This window comes from Trichoplusia ni, chromosome 6 (assembly GCF_003590095.1).
Source record: "Trichoplusia ni isolate ovarian cell line Hi5 chromosome 6, tn1, whole genome shotgun sequence".
Lineage (NCBI taxonomy): Eukaryota > Metazoa > Arthropoda > Insecta > Lepidoptera > Noctuidae > Trichoplusia > Trichoplusia ni.
In genome coordinates this window covers 11340073-11359067 of record NC_039483.1, presented here as the reverse complement: position 1 = coordinate 11359067, position 18995 = coordinate 11340073, and the positions used below count along the sequence as shown (strand labels likewise).

Below are 18995 nucleotides of genomic sequence, written 5' to 3'. Positions count from 1 at the left end.
TCACGGTCTAGGGAGCGTAATAACTGTATGGATCTAGACCCAAATTCAACAAATTTAGTATTGGTGTGGCATGGCCAAGGTCTGCATACTACATAATACATTTGACGTGGATCTAATGTAAGCAATCATATTAAGTAGGTAAACCTAAATGCCTAACAATTCTCATGTATATTTTACAAACAAAATTCGAAGAAATAATAAACGAAAAGAAAATAACTTACCTACATACTGTCAGTCTTGCAGGTTAAACTAAATAAATTAAAATATCCCTTTCCTAGAATTATTTAATATGAACGGAATCATACAACTTTAAATGCTATTCATTAAAAGTTTTTATCACTAAAGACCCAGAGGCTCTACTAAGAGCTCACGGAGCACCGTTGCCATTACGAGCGGGACAACACTACAGTTTCAGTAATGGCATCTCACTTTGCATGATTGTTAGCTGCCGGAGTTAATAGTAAGAACTGAACTTATTTTTAATTTACTTGTTTATTAATATGTAAAAACTTTGCCTCTAAGTATACCTGTGTGCAATGTATAATATAATACATTAACAGATTTAGATGGGTGTCATATTAATTTGGTATTTTTAGAAACTTGAATCTGTCTGTAATCAAATCTTCCAAGTAGAGTTTGATCTATTTTCCAGTTTCTTATTGAGCTGAACTGACAGCGTATGTGTATTGTGTGACTGTGCAATATGGTGACATGACATAGAGCAGATCTGATGCTGGAGGCAGAAGATGGCTATAGGAGTGCCGCTAAAAAAAGCCATTATGTCAGGATTCATTTGAATTGTCTTTTCGAGTATTTGATTCCAGAGTAAAGAATTTCGGATTTGAACGGGTTTGGCTATTAGTTTAGTGTGTATTGTGTATCAGCCCTAATAAAAACAAAGGCAGTGAAGAAGTGTGCTTGCAATCACGCATTCAGATTACCTACTGAATGAAATTACACGATCAAAAAAATTGGTTTAATAACATTGAACCAATATGAGCGTCTCCTCAGAGAATACCCAACAAAATAATTTAGAAAACAAATCGTTTTGTGCCAAACAGAACAGAATACTTACTTAAAAATATATTTACAACGATTTTCGTGTTTCCGTTTCAGTGGCCATTACTTGAAAACGACTTTATCAATTTCTTTCGTTATTTTCTTCACTTTTTTGATAAGGTAAACAAGGTTCTTACGGATGGAAATAAAAACGGTCAAGAGCGAGGCAGACTCAGATCAGGATGGTTCCGCAAATTTGCTGAAGTACACCCATTAAATTCATAACGTACGCTAACTTTCCTGACATTTTTTATAGTTCCCTATTACAGAAATACATATATTATATTGGATGAATAGACGGCTAGACAGCGACGCCTCACTAACAAAGTTTCGTTATTGCCTTTTTTGATTACGGACCCCTAAAATGAGATTTTTTTTTAAATTGTAATATCATGGCTTACGGACACGGGAATTAATTACGCGAGTAAAAACTCAGGGTACAGTTAGCATTTAATTGGGTTAGTAGGATAAAAAGAAGCTTTAAATATCATCATAAAAATGAGACGAGTTCATGAGATAATATACTTTCTTACTTAATGGTAGACGGGTTCTTCAAGATACACAGTTCCAGTACCTACATTGGCCACTTTAATGTCGGTAAAAATGATTTATATGTAATACAAAATGAGACAAGCCGACGATGCGTGCTAACCCGATCCCTCCTCACGTAGGCATACTTAACTGTCTTCAAACCCGTTACGTTATTGCCAATCCGATCGTTAACTCAAGAAGTCCCGAAATATGGCCGACTTTAATAAAATATATTATCCGGAATGACAAGCATCTGTAAAATTAAATCAATAGGCTTCTGACATTAATCATGTTCATCAATATCCCTTTGTAAAGTATAAATCGTTGATTACCTACTTTAACGATTTTCGTGAGGTAATCGGAATTTTAATTTTCAATTTCGAACGAATATTACGTATCTGGCGGTAAAAAAATCTGTATTGTACATTGACTTATAACCAGGACCAACTGTCTATTGTTTTTCCTGACAGTCTACAGACATATTTGGGTTATATTCAAATAAGGCTGAACATTGATGAGCTTCCGTATAATAAAACTCGAGCACAATGGCACTTTTGGGAAGATTGTATGGTGATGTAAAAATATAAATAAACTGATAACCATGATAATCAGAAGCTATAAAATTTTAACATACATTCGTTCGAGGCTTTAATAACGATACGATAACGACATGATACGATAACACGATATTACAATTTTCAGGGAACCGCATTTCACATTATAGATTGTGTCATGCGCCCCTGCCGTCATCGATATTATGTCCAGCTAAAATTAAAATAACATTTTATCGAATCTGTCGAAAAAAGTGTGGGTAGTTCGTAATGTCAACTTCAAATTCCAATTAAATAACTAATAGAGGTTTTGTTATGAATGGTAGCTAAACTTTTAACAAATGTTTTCGTTCTAATTTTAAAAATATAAAAAAATATTTATCATTGTATTTTTCGAAAAATATTTCTTCTCTTTTCCCTACCAATAAAGTAATTTATTTAATTAAAGGTAGTCGTGTTTTATTTCGGGACAAATTAACTTAATTGCGCAATAATAAGCTTTAAAATCCGTTTTCAATAATTATTCAGTAACGGAAATTGTATGCACTTGTCTTGGTTTCAAACTCTTTATTTACTTTTTAACGATTTCCCGTGTTTTATTGCATGATATTTCATCGAATAAACATTGAACGAGTAATGTTACTAGTCTATAATATCGTTTTATTTCGGACGAAAAATGTTATTGATACATTACATAAATTAATTGGTAAATAACATTCTGCGGGCAAAAATTGTTTTACAAAATATATCGTACTATAAGGTATGTAGGTAACATAACTCTTTCCAGGGTTCAAAATATGAGTGTATGTGGTGAGGAGTGGTGAGAGGCCCTGTCTGCTATACCGGAGGTCGTGGGTTCTATTCCCACACAGGGCAAAATAGTTTTTGTGATGACCACGATTATACATATGTTCTTTGTCTGGATGTAACATATCTAGATATATATTTAGAAAAATGAAAATATGTTTATCAGTTGTCTAATACACATAATAAAAAGCTGTGCTTAGATTCACTCACTCACACGAACTCATAATGCATTTTGATAGCTTGTTTTTATATACTTTTAGAACTATGATAATATTTTCAGGTGTCAACAATCCAGCAAGGCGTATGTCGTCGCTCGTACTGGCAGTACGCGATAACAGATGATATGGTGTGCGCGGGGCGCGGGCGCAGAGACTCCTGCGCAGGTGATTCCGGCGGTCCACTACTGTGCAAAGATCGCTATGCCCGATACTTCTTGCAGGTATTAATAATATATTGTGTTATTTTTAATTATGCGCGCTACGGTTATAAAATGAAACAGTTACACAAATGCACAAACATTCAAGCCACATACACAAAAACATAAATGTTATTGCTCTGATTTTTCTCTTGCTAAAATTCGTAACAATCTACTTAACGCTGCCTTAAAGTTTCAAATTATAATAGTTAAACTTTTCCAGATAATTGGCGCTAGTTAACCTAAAAGCCTAATAATTACTACCTATTAAGTAATTCAGCCCACTGATTCTTACCAAGAGATAAAAGAACACTTCGTATATTATTTTCATCAGATATTCCAGCCGGCCAAGTAATTTGATGTGGAAATAATTCGTAATATACGAACAAGGCTTCGGGACGCTTTTAGTGGTTAATGTAGCGTCGAAGGAGGAAGCGCGACCAATTCAGGCCATCGAGCCGTACAAGATGACGCCATCTTTGCTCAGATCCTAAACCTTCAGAAAGAAACTCGTTATACGAAGCTTTTATTATCACCAGCTATTTAATGTCAACACGCGTGTGTGTAAATTCGTGTAAAATACTGAATTGAAACTATATAAAAAAAGACTGTCTTGAATGGGAAAACAAGCTTCAGTTTGTTTTGTGATAAGCATGGCCAGTCATATCTTAATGTTGTAAGAAAACGTTAATAAACACACTAAATTTACTTATTATGTTCAAGCACTAAAATTAATAAATTTAAAAATTCTGACAACACGTTAAAAACCCACTGTCACTCCATGAAAATTTTATCAAAATCGATTTCCATTTCAATTTCGAGGTCCATTTTTATAGTTGTAAATTGCATTGTCATTGGGTTTGAAGCTACCCTGAAACCAACCCGAACGACATACAAAGAAGCAAGTGAAAATACAGTCCATTTTAACTAACAATTATTATTAATAAATGCCAACAGGTATCTTTCCCAAAAATATAAGTAAAGTTAAATAAAATACCTCATAATACAGATATTCCATATATTATGAGAAACAAATAAGATTTTACTGTAGCGAGAAAAGTTCTGCAGTAAAGCGCTGAAACTGTATTCAATTACTTTATAACAATTAAAACAATGCGATGTGCAATATACATTATCGTACAGGTAGATAGTATAATTGTATTTAATTTAAAAATCCGAGAACGTACTATATTTATGCGGCGCTCCTTTCATTACATTTCTGTTTGCTATTTTCTTTTTAAGAACTATTCTCCACTACCTAATTAAAGACTTTAGTCTGGTTAATTAGTTAGCTAATTTGCAAGTTCACTAGGTAAACTAATTAGCGGATTGCTACGCTCAGAATAGCAACTATTTTGATCATTGGTATCTCTTTCGCGTCGTCATTATTTTTATCCCTCAGTATTTTTAAAGCTTAGCCGAGACCTAAATGCGCGTGGAAATATGTGAACTCTTTTTAATATTAATGAATTAGTTTTTATTTAATAACAAATTTCGATAAAGGTTCATAATATTTTTAGGGTTTATTATTTATTTTCATTTTAATGTAGAAATAATGGTATGAATGAACGTTTTTCGGCAGTCTTATTTGGGTTAAAATGTAGCCTGTAGCACAGAATATAGAATAGTACTACATACCTATAGATAAAACAGAACACTGTTTAACGTCGTTACTACGTGAAATGAAATGAAATGAAATTTCATTTCATTACTATTGGTTAAATAATAGCCGGAATCGTTTCTGTAGATTCTTTACCCAATTCAGGGTCACACATCTACAAAACTTTACCTTTTATAATGTTAGAATAGATAACTTGGAATTTGTTAGGTATGCCTTAATAACGTTATACTTGAATAATGTACAACTTTAAAGCGAAATTCTGATTTCAAAGTTGTCAATTTTCCGATTAGTATTCACGTCACACCTTTACCAGCGAGAATGTCTCAAATCAATTCGTTGTGAAAAATGCATTTTACTAGAAGAAAATGTATGTTAAATATACTGCATTACGGCTTAAAATAGGTTTTAGTCGTAGAAAAATGTTGAACTATATAAATGGAGAAAGCTACCCAAGGAGTTTATTGCGTTACAATTACGTAATTCCATTTTGCATTTCTAGTTGTTACGTGACGAAATGCCTTGGCATCGCGTACTGTAAGTACAAGATGTTAATGCTTCTGTCGGTAAATGCTTTAAAACTTTTGTGAGACAGAGTCTACGCGATGATTTTAATGTATATTTATATTTTTGCGAGAAACAACAAGTTTGTCTTTTTAGTTTTTCAAATAAATCTAAAAACATACAGATCCGAACGTCAAATCGGACGTTTATTTCAATTGAAAACTTTCTGATTAGACAAGGTTTATAGGCGGGTGTTAAACAAAAAATAGGTATATATTTTAACACCCCTTAAAACCTTCGATTCAAATCAACAATTTCCTACTTTATCTCTTATAAGTAGAGATCTTTTTGATTAAGGCAGTTAATTTTAAACGTGAATTCGATATCTCGATTTCCGATATATTACACAGCAGGAAAATTGCGGAACAAAATTGATCAAGGAAAAGAAAATCCTTGTAAAAATAAGTAGCTATAGTAGGTGTTCAATAAACACAAACATTGTTTTGGCAGATTTAAGAAGGCCTATTGCGTTGACCCGCATCTGGGTTCACAAATGATGTCAACAGACTAAGAGGGTATTTGTTAATAGGTTGCAAAGACGCTCAGTATTTTTTACTAAAGCTTATCGCCTTAATTCTACAGTTCTAAGCTTCTAAGACATTTCCTTAAATATTACTTTTATATTCCATGTGCGTAAGGTAGTTAGTTAGAAGTTTAAAGTTCTGGGGCTCACTTCCTCAACTGCAATAATACTATTTTAATAATAGCCCTCTGATTCGGGTACGTTCTCAAAGCCAAGGAAAATAAAAACCTATGTAACGTAAAATTTTACGGTACCAATCTACTTTACAAAATTGAATACCTTAAACCCCAAAGGCCCGAGTTTCTTTATTTTAAAATCCTGTAATCGAAAAACTTTACAAAAGCGTATAAAAGTAGGTGCTTATTATTATGTAAAATCGAGTATTTTTTCTTTAAGTAGGCCGGCGCGGCGTCGACATTCGAGTCTGAAACTTGATTATTTGACAATTGTCCAAGGTTATGCAAAACAAAAGCTACTCGTCTCTGAAGAAAATATTTAGCACATTTAGCTCTTTGCAAGAAAATATTAAGTTTCCTTTGGCAGTTTTTAAGAAAATGTGTTTTTTTTTACAATCCCTCTGTGCCTCTTAGATTTTCTTTAGGTAAGGAGAACGTCGTACGTAAAGGCACCTTTTACGATGATACGGGACAGGCCGACGTGACATCCTGATTTTTTGTGATGAATAAAAAAAACTGAGTGACTTTTCACATGCCTGTTACTGGTAGGAGCCAATAATCTTTTACTACATGGTTATTTTCGTTTGACTTAGTATTTATAAATCATACTTCTTTTTGTTTTTTAAACGACTCCCGCATTAAGGAAATTATTTCCACAAATATTCAGGCCATATAGATCACAAAAAAAGGACACGGCGATTAAACCCACGACACGTTGTCACTTGACCATTCTTGCAGTCAAAGTTATACAGATGCGGTTATACCACAACTAGAATAACCACCAAGAAATTTACAACGATTTCACACCCACTGACATGATGCTTTGTGGGTCCACTGCAGCAGGAAACTCGATTATAGTGAGACATTAACCCATTTCACCATACCTCAAAACACAAACGAAACTCCACTTGACAGGATTCTTCAATTATCATAAAACGTTAGTGACATTTGACAACCTGGCGAAAAGGCACCAAACTCATCAGACGCCTTTTTGTGTCAGGAGTTAAATGGCATGGGATCATAAAAATAACGAGGATGTCCTTTTGTTACTTGCAATTTTGAAAGCACTTTATGTAACTGACATTTGAATGTTTTTATTTCCGGCTCGATTGTTACGTCCATCGGAAAACGGACGTTAATATCTGCTATTACAATATTTATAGAGCACTTCATACTGTGGCCACGATCCAATAATATTTTTCTTCTTTAATTCTTCTGCTCGAATTTACTTGGTGAAACTGTTGCTATTCTTTTATTAAAGGAACGAACCTCAAAAATAAAAATAATGTGACGATCAAGTCCGAAATTTCCTATTTTTTTTCTAAAAGCACCGTTCAATACAGCATCAAATATTGCGTTCAGAAAAATCATAAAATTTTCTTACAAACTTTTTCACTTAGAATAGGTTGCCCAAAGGTCTATGCCACTATACATCACAGCAAAGTTAACGACATATTTTTTAGGACAACACGGATGGATTGTGAGATCATATCGAATATTTTCACGCAGAATGATGGAGCGGGTAAATAGGTAACGATTGAGATGAGTTTTATTGTATAATATGGCTTTTTACAGGTATTATATATTTCAATAACTTCCCAAGACGTCGTTATTTTCTGTCATAAAGGAACACGTTATAGCTTTACAGCGATCTTGAGTACAATGTTATACTCAATATGTATCTAAAATACTGCACACACATATACATACATATATACCGTTATAAAACGTTGCGCACTAAAGAAAATTATTTTTATTTGAATAACTTTTCCAACTGTTAACAGCTTTAGTACCTACACACAGTCCACTATCGCAGTTCAATACATCTTAAATATGTGTCAAAGATTGTTACGATAAAAGGACTGATTCTAAGCTTACAAGAAATCATAATAGGTGTTACGTAAATATTGTTAAGCCCGTTATAGCGTGACCGTTACTTATACTCAATTACTCAGTGACGTGTAACAAATGTACGCTTTTGTGTTATACAATGTACTCATACGATATGATCAGAAAATGTTCAGGCTCGTTAATCATGATATTATGTAAGATCTCAAATAGATCGATTTTTGTGCGATCGATTGTGATATTTTAATGCGAGTAACATTTTAAGACTACCGGCGTATTTATTTAAATAGGAGCGGTTTTTTTTAATAATAAATTGTATGCTTGGTTTCTATTAGTTTTCCTGCAGAATCATCGTTGTCTTTAAGGTAGTCTGTGTGTTAATATTTCAGCTACCTCAAAACCAAATTGTATTTATCGGTCTAGTCGTTTGGGCGAGAAGAGGTAGCAAACATACACATATTGACACAACATTAGTGTGATTGTTAATAGAATAATTTATATGTAGGTACGTATGTCGATAAACATAAAATAGTAAACGACCTAATTACTTACCCAAAACATCAATCACGACGTGATTTATGCGAAATGATTTTGTGTTTTGGTTACTTTCAACGGAAGTTTGATTTAATGGCAATTTTATGCATTCAAAGAATTTTATGTTCCATTTTTAGGAAATGTATCTAGTTACAATACACTCCCGTCTCCGAGATATTTTGCTAGAACCATATAATTTTGAAATATTCCTTCGTAAGTATCTTGTAATGGATTTTTTAGCGGTAAAATTAAATTAATTGAACAATTCAAAGTGATGGTATAAATTGAAACACGTGTCGCTTGACTGAGGGTTGAGGTGTGCGTCACGACTATATATAGCCGTACTTCAACACCCTCCATGAAAAAAGTGAGTGACATTTGAAACTGCAGGCAAAGCTGGTAACATTCCGTCCCCATAAACAACCGGCGCTGTTTCTACGACCTGATTGCATATGTATCGGATTCTGTTGCATACGGTTTTTCAACGATCGGGAAAAAAATAGGACTGGAACATAGTAAATTAGTTACGGTCTCTTAGAAAGTTTCGTCATTTGAAATAACCAATTTTGCTGTTATACCAAGCAATATCTGGTGCCTCTTTGTTGTCGTTTTGTTTTTGCGGAGCTTGAAGTATAGTTTGCGGTTAATTTCAATTATATTACGAGTATTGATGGGTTGTTGCTGTGTGGTAAAGCTTAAGACATAAATTGGAACCCCATTAATGTATTTAATTTGAGAATTGTCTGGCGTCAATAGGTATATATCCCTAAGTACTAGATTATAGTTTCGATACTATAAGTTATCAATGTTTTTCGATGGTCGTAAAGTAATGGACTAAATAAATTAGTTTGTAATGTTAGTTCGTAGTAATAAACCTCAAGCATTACGTCTAGACGGCCTATTTATATATTGTTACTTGATGACTAAGCTGGACCAAGTTTGCGGGCACTGGGCTTTTAATAGCCAATCGATATTTTCTAACAAAACTTTTTATAGACTTGCGTTGTTATAATTTAGTTGAGATCTTTAGCCTTCGAAAATATTTTTTCATACGTGGTTTTTTATGTAAGTTGGCTTTCATACTACGGATTCTAATTTTCATTCCACAAATAAGACTTCCACTCAAGCTTCCCGTTTTAAACTACAAACAGACATAATTCCACTTCAAATGAGCGTTGATCAATTGTGAATGTTTACAAAGTTCAATTTAAATTGACACACAATCAATTAATCATTCGCACTGATATAATGTTTCAGCCCACAGTGAGTAAACACTACACGTGCCACGTGTAATGTCAGTAGTTGATAATATTAATTGTGTCTTTTCCATCGACAGGGCATCACAAGCTTCGGTGACGGCTGTGGCAAGCGCGGCAAGTACGGGATATACACGCGCACCGCGGGCTATGTGTCGTGGATGCGTGACGTCATGAACAACAAGTATTTTGATTAAAACCACAAAAGGTTTAACACATCGGCCAGATGAAACATCTGCGGGTGCGGAGCTGTGGTCTGACCCACTTGTAATACCGAATATTGGTTACAAATATCTGAGATGTTTATTGTTTCAGTATCAATTTTTTGTACGAAGTACATCGTATAGCGTTGTTGACAAATTTATGGATAGAAAATGGTAAAAAGCTTTTCAAGACTTACAAATATACATATAGGAAATAAGCAAGATATCACTAAACTCTACAATGCACTGGACAGGCTGTTTCTACAAAGCTCTTTGATACTATTTGAAAATCGCAATACTGGTGCTAAGAGCAGTCACAGAGCAGTCACAGAGCAGTAGAGTTTGACAACAAACAGCCTGTTGCAGTTTAATTACTTCACTGGGCGTCCACCGAGGCGCTCAATTGTTACTAAGGACTGTTTTTCTGAGAAATATTCAGCCCAGTGTATTAAAATGGATATCAGTGGAAGATATTTCAAATAGGAATTGACTCAAGTAGTCTAAGCATTTTTTTCATTGCGAACCGGTCAATGACCTAAAATATATAAATAATTGCATTGTACACTCGACAAATGTAAATGTTTTATTCACAGAATAATTGAATGATATTTTTAGTATATTCTCTGAATTGAAGAGTAATTTTATTTTAAGTAACTAATTTATGAAGAGCACGATGAAAGATATTGATTAAATCCTCTAATCTTATGATATAGTAATAGTCATTTTGCAATACGTGACCAACTTTGGAACTTGGAAAAATCACAATATTTATACTAATATGACTTCAGAAAACAGTATTTGATTTATGACATCTTTAACATTACCTTAGGTAGAGTCTCAAGGTAAAAATCATTATTATAATAAACAAATCACTTGCTGTTTTATTTTTTGAAAAGTAAATATGAGGTTAATACAATTCTTATATTTTCCGAGAATTTTCACGGCACAAAAATTTCAATTTTGTTTTAAATTAGTGATAAATAAAGTCTCTCTAAGATTTGATAATTGTTTCATTTCACTTTTGTTCGTCTTTCCAGAATGATAGTATAGAATATATACCTAATATATAAAATTCCCGTGTCACGATGTTAGTTACCGTACTCCTCCGAAATGGTTCGACCGATTCTTATGAAATTTTGTATACATATTAGGTAGGACTGAGAATAGAACAACATCTATTTTTCATACCCCTAAGTGACAAGGGTTGCCCACACTAAAATTTTTATTTTTTTTTGCTTTTATTTTTTTATAATGTAGCATTAAAAAATACATTCAACTAGATATAATTTATCAAGCAGAACGACGTTTGCTGGGTCAGCTAGTATATATATATATATATATTACGTACTATTCTTCCGCTGATTGATTCATTTGACATTCACCTAGATTGGGAAAATATTGAATAATGCAATTTTTCCCGGAACGAAAATCAAACGCGGTCGGGTAAGCGCGGCTTAATAACTAGGTCAATCAGGGTGTAAAAAGAAGTGCAAAATACTGTTATGAGGCCAAGATTAATGTTGCCATGTTTGCGGCAAGGATAAGTATCTATTATCAAAATAATAATTATAAACTCTGGCGGATTCTTTACAAGTTAGTAAGTTAGCTCTTAGACTTTTGGTTTGGTTAGATGTCATGAAGTTTGTATTACACAGAAGCGACAAGCGTAACTTTTCAAAGCTGTATAGAAAGTTGATAACAAGTCGTGTGAAGATTACTAACAAGGTCTAACTCTTCAGATATACTCGTATTTCATATTCCAGAATAATTGTTACATGAGTATAAATAATAACACCGTCGTTTTATTACTTCTGTCCCTCTTAGACTAATGCCACCTTTCGATAGTTTGCGGACAAAAAAATACAACTTTAGGTTTCGTAAATGAAAGAAATCCGTTTTAAAAAATACAATATACTTTCTTTACACAAAAAAGTAAAAAAAAAAACGCGTATAAAAATAACAAATAAAAATATAAAAAAGAATACAAAGTATAAAAAAAGAAATAAGTAAATATAAAATCTAGTAAAAAAATTAAATGTCAAGTGCGAACGAGTCTGTTTCTTCGGTTTCCCGCGCATTGTCGAGGACCCAGGGAACCAGACGCCAAGTCCCGGTGTACTGGGCACACTGCTCGCCCCAAGGACGTCGCTCCTCCTGTTACGTCACAACTTTCAATTAAAGTATCAGCTGTTTCACACAACTGACATTTCTATAAGAGTTTTCGCTTCAGTTGAATCGCTCAAATTATATGTATATGACATCTAGATTTTCGTTTCACAAAAATTATCTACGTGTTTGAATTAAACGAAAATCTACGTACTTTTATTTGAGAGAAATGGTTCGATTGTTTCAAGAGCCCTTAAATTGACTTATCGAAACAAATGGTCGACGACAATAATTCAGTGTGAGTGAATTCTATTTATGCATCAACTATTAGTCATCTTTTGATCTTGCGAAAAGTCACTAGACAAAAAACACATTGTGAGTAGCCATTGCAAGCCATTGTTGATATTTTCGACTTACTATGAAAACAATAAATCCGTAATTAATTTATGTTATAAACTGATACTGTAAATTATATTTAAGATAAAATACCAGTACCACACCAATATACTGAAATCGATGTTAACACAGTTAGCGTAAATGGAATATAGGGACGTATAAAGCAAGTTACATTATCACGTGAGGGTGTTTTTTTAACCCGGGACCCCATAACTCATTAAAGTGACTTTTATGCCGCTAGAGTAAGTTTGAACCCAAAACTATTTGTATAGTACGTGTATCATTTGTGCGGGAAACAAGTAAAAACCACAGAACCAATTTCGATAGGATGTTTACAGTCCAACAACGAACAACCTACAGTTTCACTTCGCTACTTTGAAGTTGAATTAACATTGTAATTGTAAAAAGTTGGATCAGTTGGATGTCCCCACTGCGACATCAAGGGTACTTTACTCTTAGTAAACTTAATGATATTAAAACTCACAAAAATGAATAAAATTAACATAATTCTTGTTTACACAAAATTTTCTTGTCAAGAAGCTATTCATAAAGTTATTAATCATTGTCGGCATTTCGCGTAGGAACGTCGCGTGGTTTTTGAAGGATCCGAAAATTCGTGACGCTACGCCAATGGAAGCAAATTGCTTGAACCCTACGTAAAATTTCATGCACGATAGTACCCAATAAAAAACTTTTAAAAATTGGAACATTCGTAATAAATCATCGGGTCCGTCGTACAATACGGTACTGATTCTTTTGTTAATCTTTTCATTCCTGGTTTTTTTTTCGCTTGGGCTTAGATTTAGGTCTTTGTACAGGCATTCGTGTGTAAAGATAAGGTTTTTTTATTCCAAGGCAAAGTAATGAATTTCTGTCACGGAATTACGTGTGAAAGTCAAGAGTTCAAGCGGTAAGCAATCAACTTAATTAAAAGTAGAAATTCGTACATTATTAGCTCACACTTCGAAGGAATCCCTAAGGTTAGAAGATATTTGATGAAACACGTGTAAGCCATATCAACGAACATCAAAACATTCACAACGAATGTCTTGAAAATATGTGTCACAAAATATTGTGTTCTATGACAATACAATTTCCTCAATTACTTCATCTATACCAAGAATTCGTAATAAACTTAGGGCATCTCAATAACAACCTTTGAGATTTCAATTAAGACTAATTATTTTTTTCGTTGCTTTATAGCTTTACAGGCCAAAAAGAAGAATTAAATAATAGAGGCATTTGACCAGAATGTAGGTACATGAGGATGTAAAGGAACAGTATCGTGGATGCCAAGTGATTTATATTTAAGGGCCATGTGGTGTAAACACGCGGTATTAGGAACAGAAAGGGTAATCGCAAGGAAAATTTGTGGTGGCAGTATCGGCGATCCCAAACATCGTAAAGTTGTAATCGTGTTAGTAATTATGTGTTCGCAGTGTATGTTTGCCCGTGATGCTATCTGAAAACATTCCTTACTGCTAAGAGTAACTGTTCATTGAGACAAAGCACAATTGTTTATAGGGATTATAATTAGGACACCCAATAGGATATTTGAGTAAATCTAATTATAAAAAAAGGAAAATTAAAAAAGGATTTAAGAAGAAAAATAAAATCAAAATGAAAAAAAAATGTTCTATAAGTATTTTAACTCTCGAAGTGTTTTTGCTATTAAAAGTTCAGTCGGTGAATTAATGTTTGAGTAATTCTCCCATGAACCATAGGATATTGCAGAGAAGACAAGATGTAGGAACGTAACCAAAATGTCAAAGTAAAATAGTCTCAAAAACCTTTTAAGCAAACGTGGAACACTCGTATTGGGACTTAAATTAGATTCAGGCCCCGACTCCCTATTTCCAACTACGTTTTAAATCTATACTTATGCAGGTGTGAATAAGATGCCGCTCTATATCGTGTAGCGCGGTTTCATGCATTCACAACTAAAATAATACTTTAAGACGTGCCGGTAAACCCCCAGGACTGATTGGATACCTTACGAACCAAAGGATTTATGAAATAGTATTCAATGTCTGTATATACGAATGTAAGTTAATGCTAACGAGTTTAGTATATTATATTCGATTTTAAAATACTTTTGAAGAAATTTTTAACTTTTAAAAATAGTGTTATGTATTAAAATCAGTATCGTATATATTCCAGGAGTCAATAGCTTAATCATAGCATGTAAAAAAGAAGACCTGAACAGATTCGTTTAATGAATGCAGATGGTTACGCTAGCAATTTAAATGCGAATTCTAACCGACGGACCGAATTGGACACATGCGTTACATGCAAATAAAAAACAATCCTATGGGGACTCCTTTTTGTTTTAGGCCTGTACTGTACGTGGATTTTTCATTAGAACCCCATGAATAGATTGAGTCGTAGGTATATGCACAGAAGTTAAACTTTCGATGAGATACGAAATAATTACTATAATGACAGTGGCAAATATTTGGGTGAGCTTCCTCTTTTTTTACGCATCTAAATTTGATTACGGATATCGGCTCATATAAATAAAGACTGATTTCGAGGTCACCGTATTACTAAATAAAAATGTTTATGATTATTAACCTGTAAATATAGGGCGACCAATTTTCCTCCCACGAGAAGCAGGCCACCGTGAACTGGGTCATTATCTTCGCCTGTATACGGCGGCAAAGACAGACAGTACACATTCTTAACGCCGCCTTCCTCGTCGAGACTCTTTGCTTTGCTAAAATGATACATTAGTCACGATTTAAGACAATAATCTGCAAGCAATGAGCAAATAGGTTTAAATAAGTATATGTTTCGGTTTCTTCTACCTAAGTTGCTCACACATGTTAAGCTATCCCGCTTATAGAATGTACATTTTCCAACTGAGCTAGCATAATTTTTTTGTTTTTTAATATGCGATACCATTCTTTACAAAAACCCGAGCGCCCTAAAATCACCCACCCACTCGTAGGTCAAGTTGTTAAGTAAGTGGCCGCCGTGGCTTATCCCATTTCCACTTTACTTAGCTGTTTTTTCATGAACATCTGCTGTGAGTGCCGCAAGATGGTATACCTGACACGTTCGACCTTTGTAGCCAATAGTGTATAGAATGCAAAGACAATTTTACTTACTTATACCCAACGTTTCCGGGGCAAGAGTCAGAGAATACTTGGCTTATGTACGTCATAAGTTGCGTCTTCGGTAAATCGTTTGACGAATATCTTGTGTCAAATCTATAATGTTAACAAAGAATCTATGTACGAAAGACAAGAAATCAGAGTGAATAATAAATATGACCAACGCAAATTAAAATTGTTTTACAGTAAAAACAACGGAATGTTACTTGAAACAAGATTTATTGTCCTAACAGTTAATTTGGCAACATAATTAGCATGGAGTGGAACGCAACATTTCGAACGCTAATTACAGCCATTCCAATTCAAGTAAACGGCAGCTTTGCGTGAACGAAAGATTGAAAGCTCATTGTTATGTTTGGGCAATCAAATATCACTTACCCCGCGCCATAACGCTTGTTCAAACGACCGCTTACATACCGCGGTAAAAAATGGTTATTTGAGAAGGGTGGCTTAGATGTCTAATACATGTAAAACATTTTTCTGAACAAGATTGTTCAGAAATTTTCTCTTGTATTCTTATTAGTTGGCGAAAAAAACGGAGGACAATATTGGTGTCAAGTTTACTTACCTGTCTAGACCCCATCCTATGGCGTTAGCGGTTGACCCTTCAGGATCGGCAATGAATTGATGGGACATGATTGTTATCGAAGACCAACCATAACATGCTGATGCCATAGACGTGACAACTTGAATCAGTCCTGCAGAATAAAAAGGTTACTTTTAGTATCAATTGAAATATGAATTTAAACTAAACTTTAAGTAGACAGCACTGATAGCCAAGAAGTTATGATCACACGCAAAACCCTCCGGCACACCTCGCGGGTTCGATCCCCGCATAGGACAAGCATTCGCGTGATTAACAAATGCTTCTCCTGAGTCTGGGTGTCTTTGTGCATGAGACTGAATGTTTGTGTGAAGTTGGTTTCGTTACCTATGTTATAAAGATGTCTTCGCGTCTTATCCCGATGGTGGAAGCGGGGGTGGACAAGGCTATATTTGACATACGCCACTCGTTCTGGGTTCCACCAGGACGCTCCGCAGTATGTTACAAAGGCGGAACGGCCTTCGCCTCCTGGCTTTTTATGGTGTCTTGATAAACACGAAGCGGAAGAAATAAGCCAATGGGGACTGATTCCAGCTGCATCACAATGTACCTAAAAATTATAAAGTGATCTGACTCTTCTCAATATTGTTTTATGATACGACAGTACATATTATGAAATTTCAATTACAAATACAACATAAAAGAGAGCTAGGGGCTAGGCTTACCTGAGAGGGTTCGTAAACGTAGGCAGCAGCGAACGGATATTTAGACCATTGAGCCTCCTTACTTTTCTTATACTCGAACCAGTTTTTTACCGATGATACGTACACTGATGTTTTCTTTAATGGCTTCTTGGTGACGTTGGCTACTGAGCTTGATGAAATATTTAACTTCACGAACCTTTTTGTGACTTTAGTAGCATTTTGAGGGGAACTTTTTTTCGATGGAGTTTTATAATTATCGATAATGTGTTTCTTAGAATGTTTGGTCTTAGAAAGACTATGTTCGTTTTCAATTTTCTGATCTACATGCTCCAAAAGAATTTTACGTTCATCGTTAATTTCATTTCCCTTAACAAAAATTTCTATATTATCCATGTCCACTAAATTACCTTTTTCATCGTAGTATGGAATAGGAGTTTGCTTATCATAAATTTCGAAAAACTTGATTTTATCGTAAACAGTTGTTAGTTTTGTACCATTTGTTACATTAATCGAATAGTCAGCTAAAGCTTCATTTTCGGTATCATTTACTGTTAGTTTTGAGGTTAACGGACAAGTTTCATTACCAAGGGTGTATTCAGTAGTTGAAGCGTCTTGTGGGAGACTTTGAGTAGTATTCGGGTGGTATGTTGTAGTAATATTGCTGGCAGATTTATGTATTGGTGTTAATTTCACAGAACCCTTTGCACGTTTGTGTGGAAATTTATATGGTGGGGTTATAGAATTATAAGAATCAAAGCCAGTTGTTGTCTTTCTTCTCCTCATTTTGTTAGTAGGGGGCATATACCGTGTGGGCAAAGCGGACCTCTTGTAACTTGGATCATCGATACGAAATGAAAACATAGGAGAATCAAGGACAAATTTAAAGTTGCCAAAATTCTTTAATTGGCGTTCTCTTAAATTTCTAGCAAAAGTATTCTTTGGGCTTGTTGTTTCTTTGCCCCGATCATCTGTTTCATCCAAATAGTAAAATTCAATGTAACTTGGAGTCGTCAATGGTACATTTGGGCGAGATGTAAATCGAAGGAATGGATGACGGGGAGCAAAAATATCGTCCAAAACTCTTTTGCTATCGTTTTCTCGTCTAACTTGGTGAAAGGCGGGTGTTGTTTGTTCCACGTTTAAGAACATTTTAGTTTTTCTCCAAAGCATGTTAATAATTTCATATTGTTTTCGGCTGACCCTACCTACTTGCCATTTTTTGTAGGCGCTCGACTGCGACGATGTTTTGTTATTTGATGGGACTCTCGTTGATGCATGGTGAACACCGTTGCTAATTTTTTTCTTGTCCCCTCCTCTAGTAGTTGCATTTAAATTTCTAGATGAAAATACATTTTTCTTGTTAAGATACGCTGATACTTGTTGAAACCGTGTTGGGTCTTGCTTTATTTTAACAAAATCTTTGTTTTCGTACGAAAGAGTACAAGAAACAGAATTTATCGCTATTAAAATAGTAACAAAATAGGTTAGAAACAATATTTCATTAAGATTTTGTAGTTTCATGATTTATTGCTGTTAAAACATATTTTTAAAACACTTAAAATTTTTAACAAATCTTGTAAAATACTTGTGACATTAATTCTCTACGACTTGACATTACTAGATAATAAAGTACAAATAAACTACCAAAGAGTTGATTACTTTTAATCTTTTAAAAGTAATTTTATATTTTTTCTTTTTAAATGAGAAAAACTTAATATTAATATTGTTCATTGTATATTTATTATATATGAACAATACATAGGCACAGACCTACATATCTTTTCCTTCGTTATCATCGTGCAGGACTGACATTGTGAACACTAAAAGAGCAAGTTTAATAATTTATAACATTTTAGTTGCCAGCTTGGACAACTGTTATGCCTTTTCCTATTATTAATTTACCATGCTATTACTTTATCATTAAATACAAAATTCAAATTTAATCTCAAATGCTCTCTATCAATCTCTATACCGACCTCATAACACCTAACCTTATTTGCGAAGTGACCGCATATTATTAGACAAAAAAAAAGAAAATTTAAAT

The 18995-nt window shown here is 34.1% G+C and overlaps 2 protein-coding genes across 2 annotated transcripts in view; one reads left to right on the top strand and one right to left on the bottom strand.

Moving 5' to 3' along the window:
* Window positions 1–11090, top strand: part of LOC113494919 (transmembrane protease serine 12) — a 56516-nt gene extending 45426 nt beyond the window's left edge. Inside the window, exons 11-12 of the mRNA XM_026873439.1 lie at window positions 3229–3387; window positions 9963–11090. Of these exons, the coding sequence (XP_026729240.1) occupies window positions 3229–3387; window positions 9963–10079 (276 nt within the window). The 3' untranslated portion in view covers window positions 10080–11090. The remainder of the gene's footprint in view (window positions 1–3228; window positions 3388–9962) is intronic.
* A 984-nt stretch (window positions 11091–12074) lies between these two features.
* LOC113494915 lies at window positions 12075–18563 on the bottom strand. The gene is made up of 6 exons (XM_026873435.1): window positions 16973–18563; window positions 16635–16857; window positions 16272–16401; window positions 15698–15799; window positions 15162–15303; window positions 12075–12239 (listed from the first exon to the last, which is right to left on the bottom strand). Exons 1-6 carry the CDS (start codon window positions 18470–18472, stop codon window positions 12117–12119), a joined length of 2220 nt encoding a protein of 739 aa, XP_026729236.1. The 5' UTR covers window positions 18473–18563; the 3' UTR covers window positions 12075–12116.
* Window positions 18564–18995: the final 432 nt, after the last annotated feature.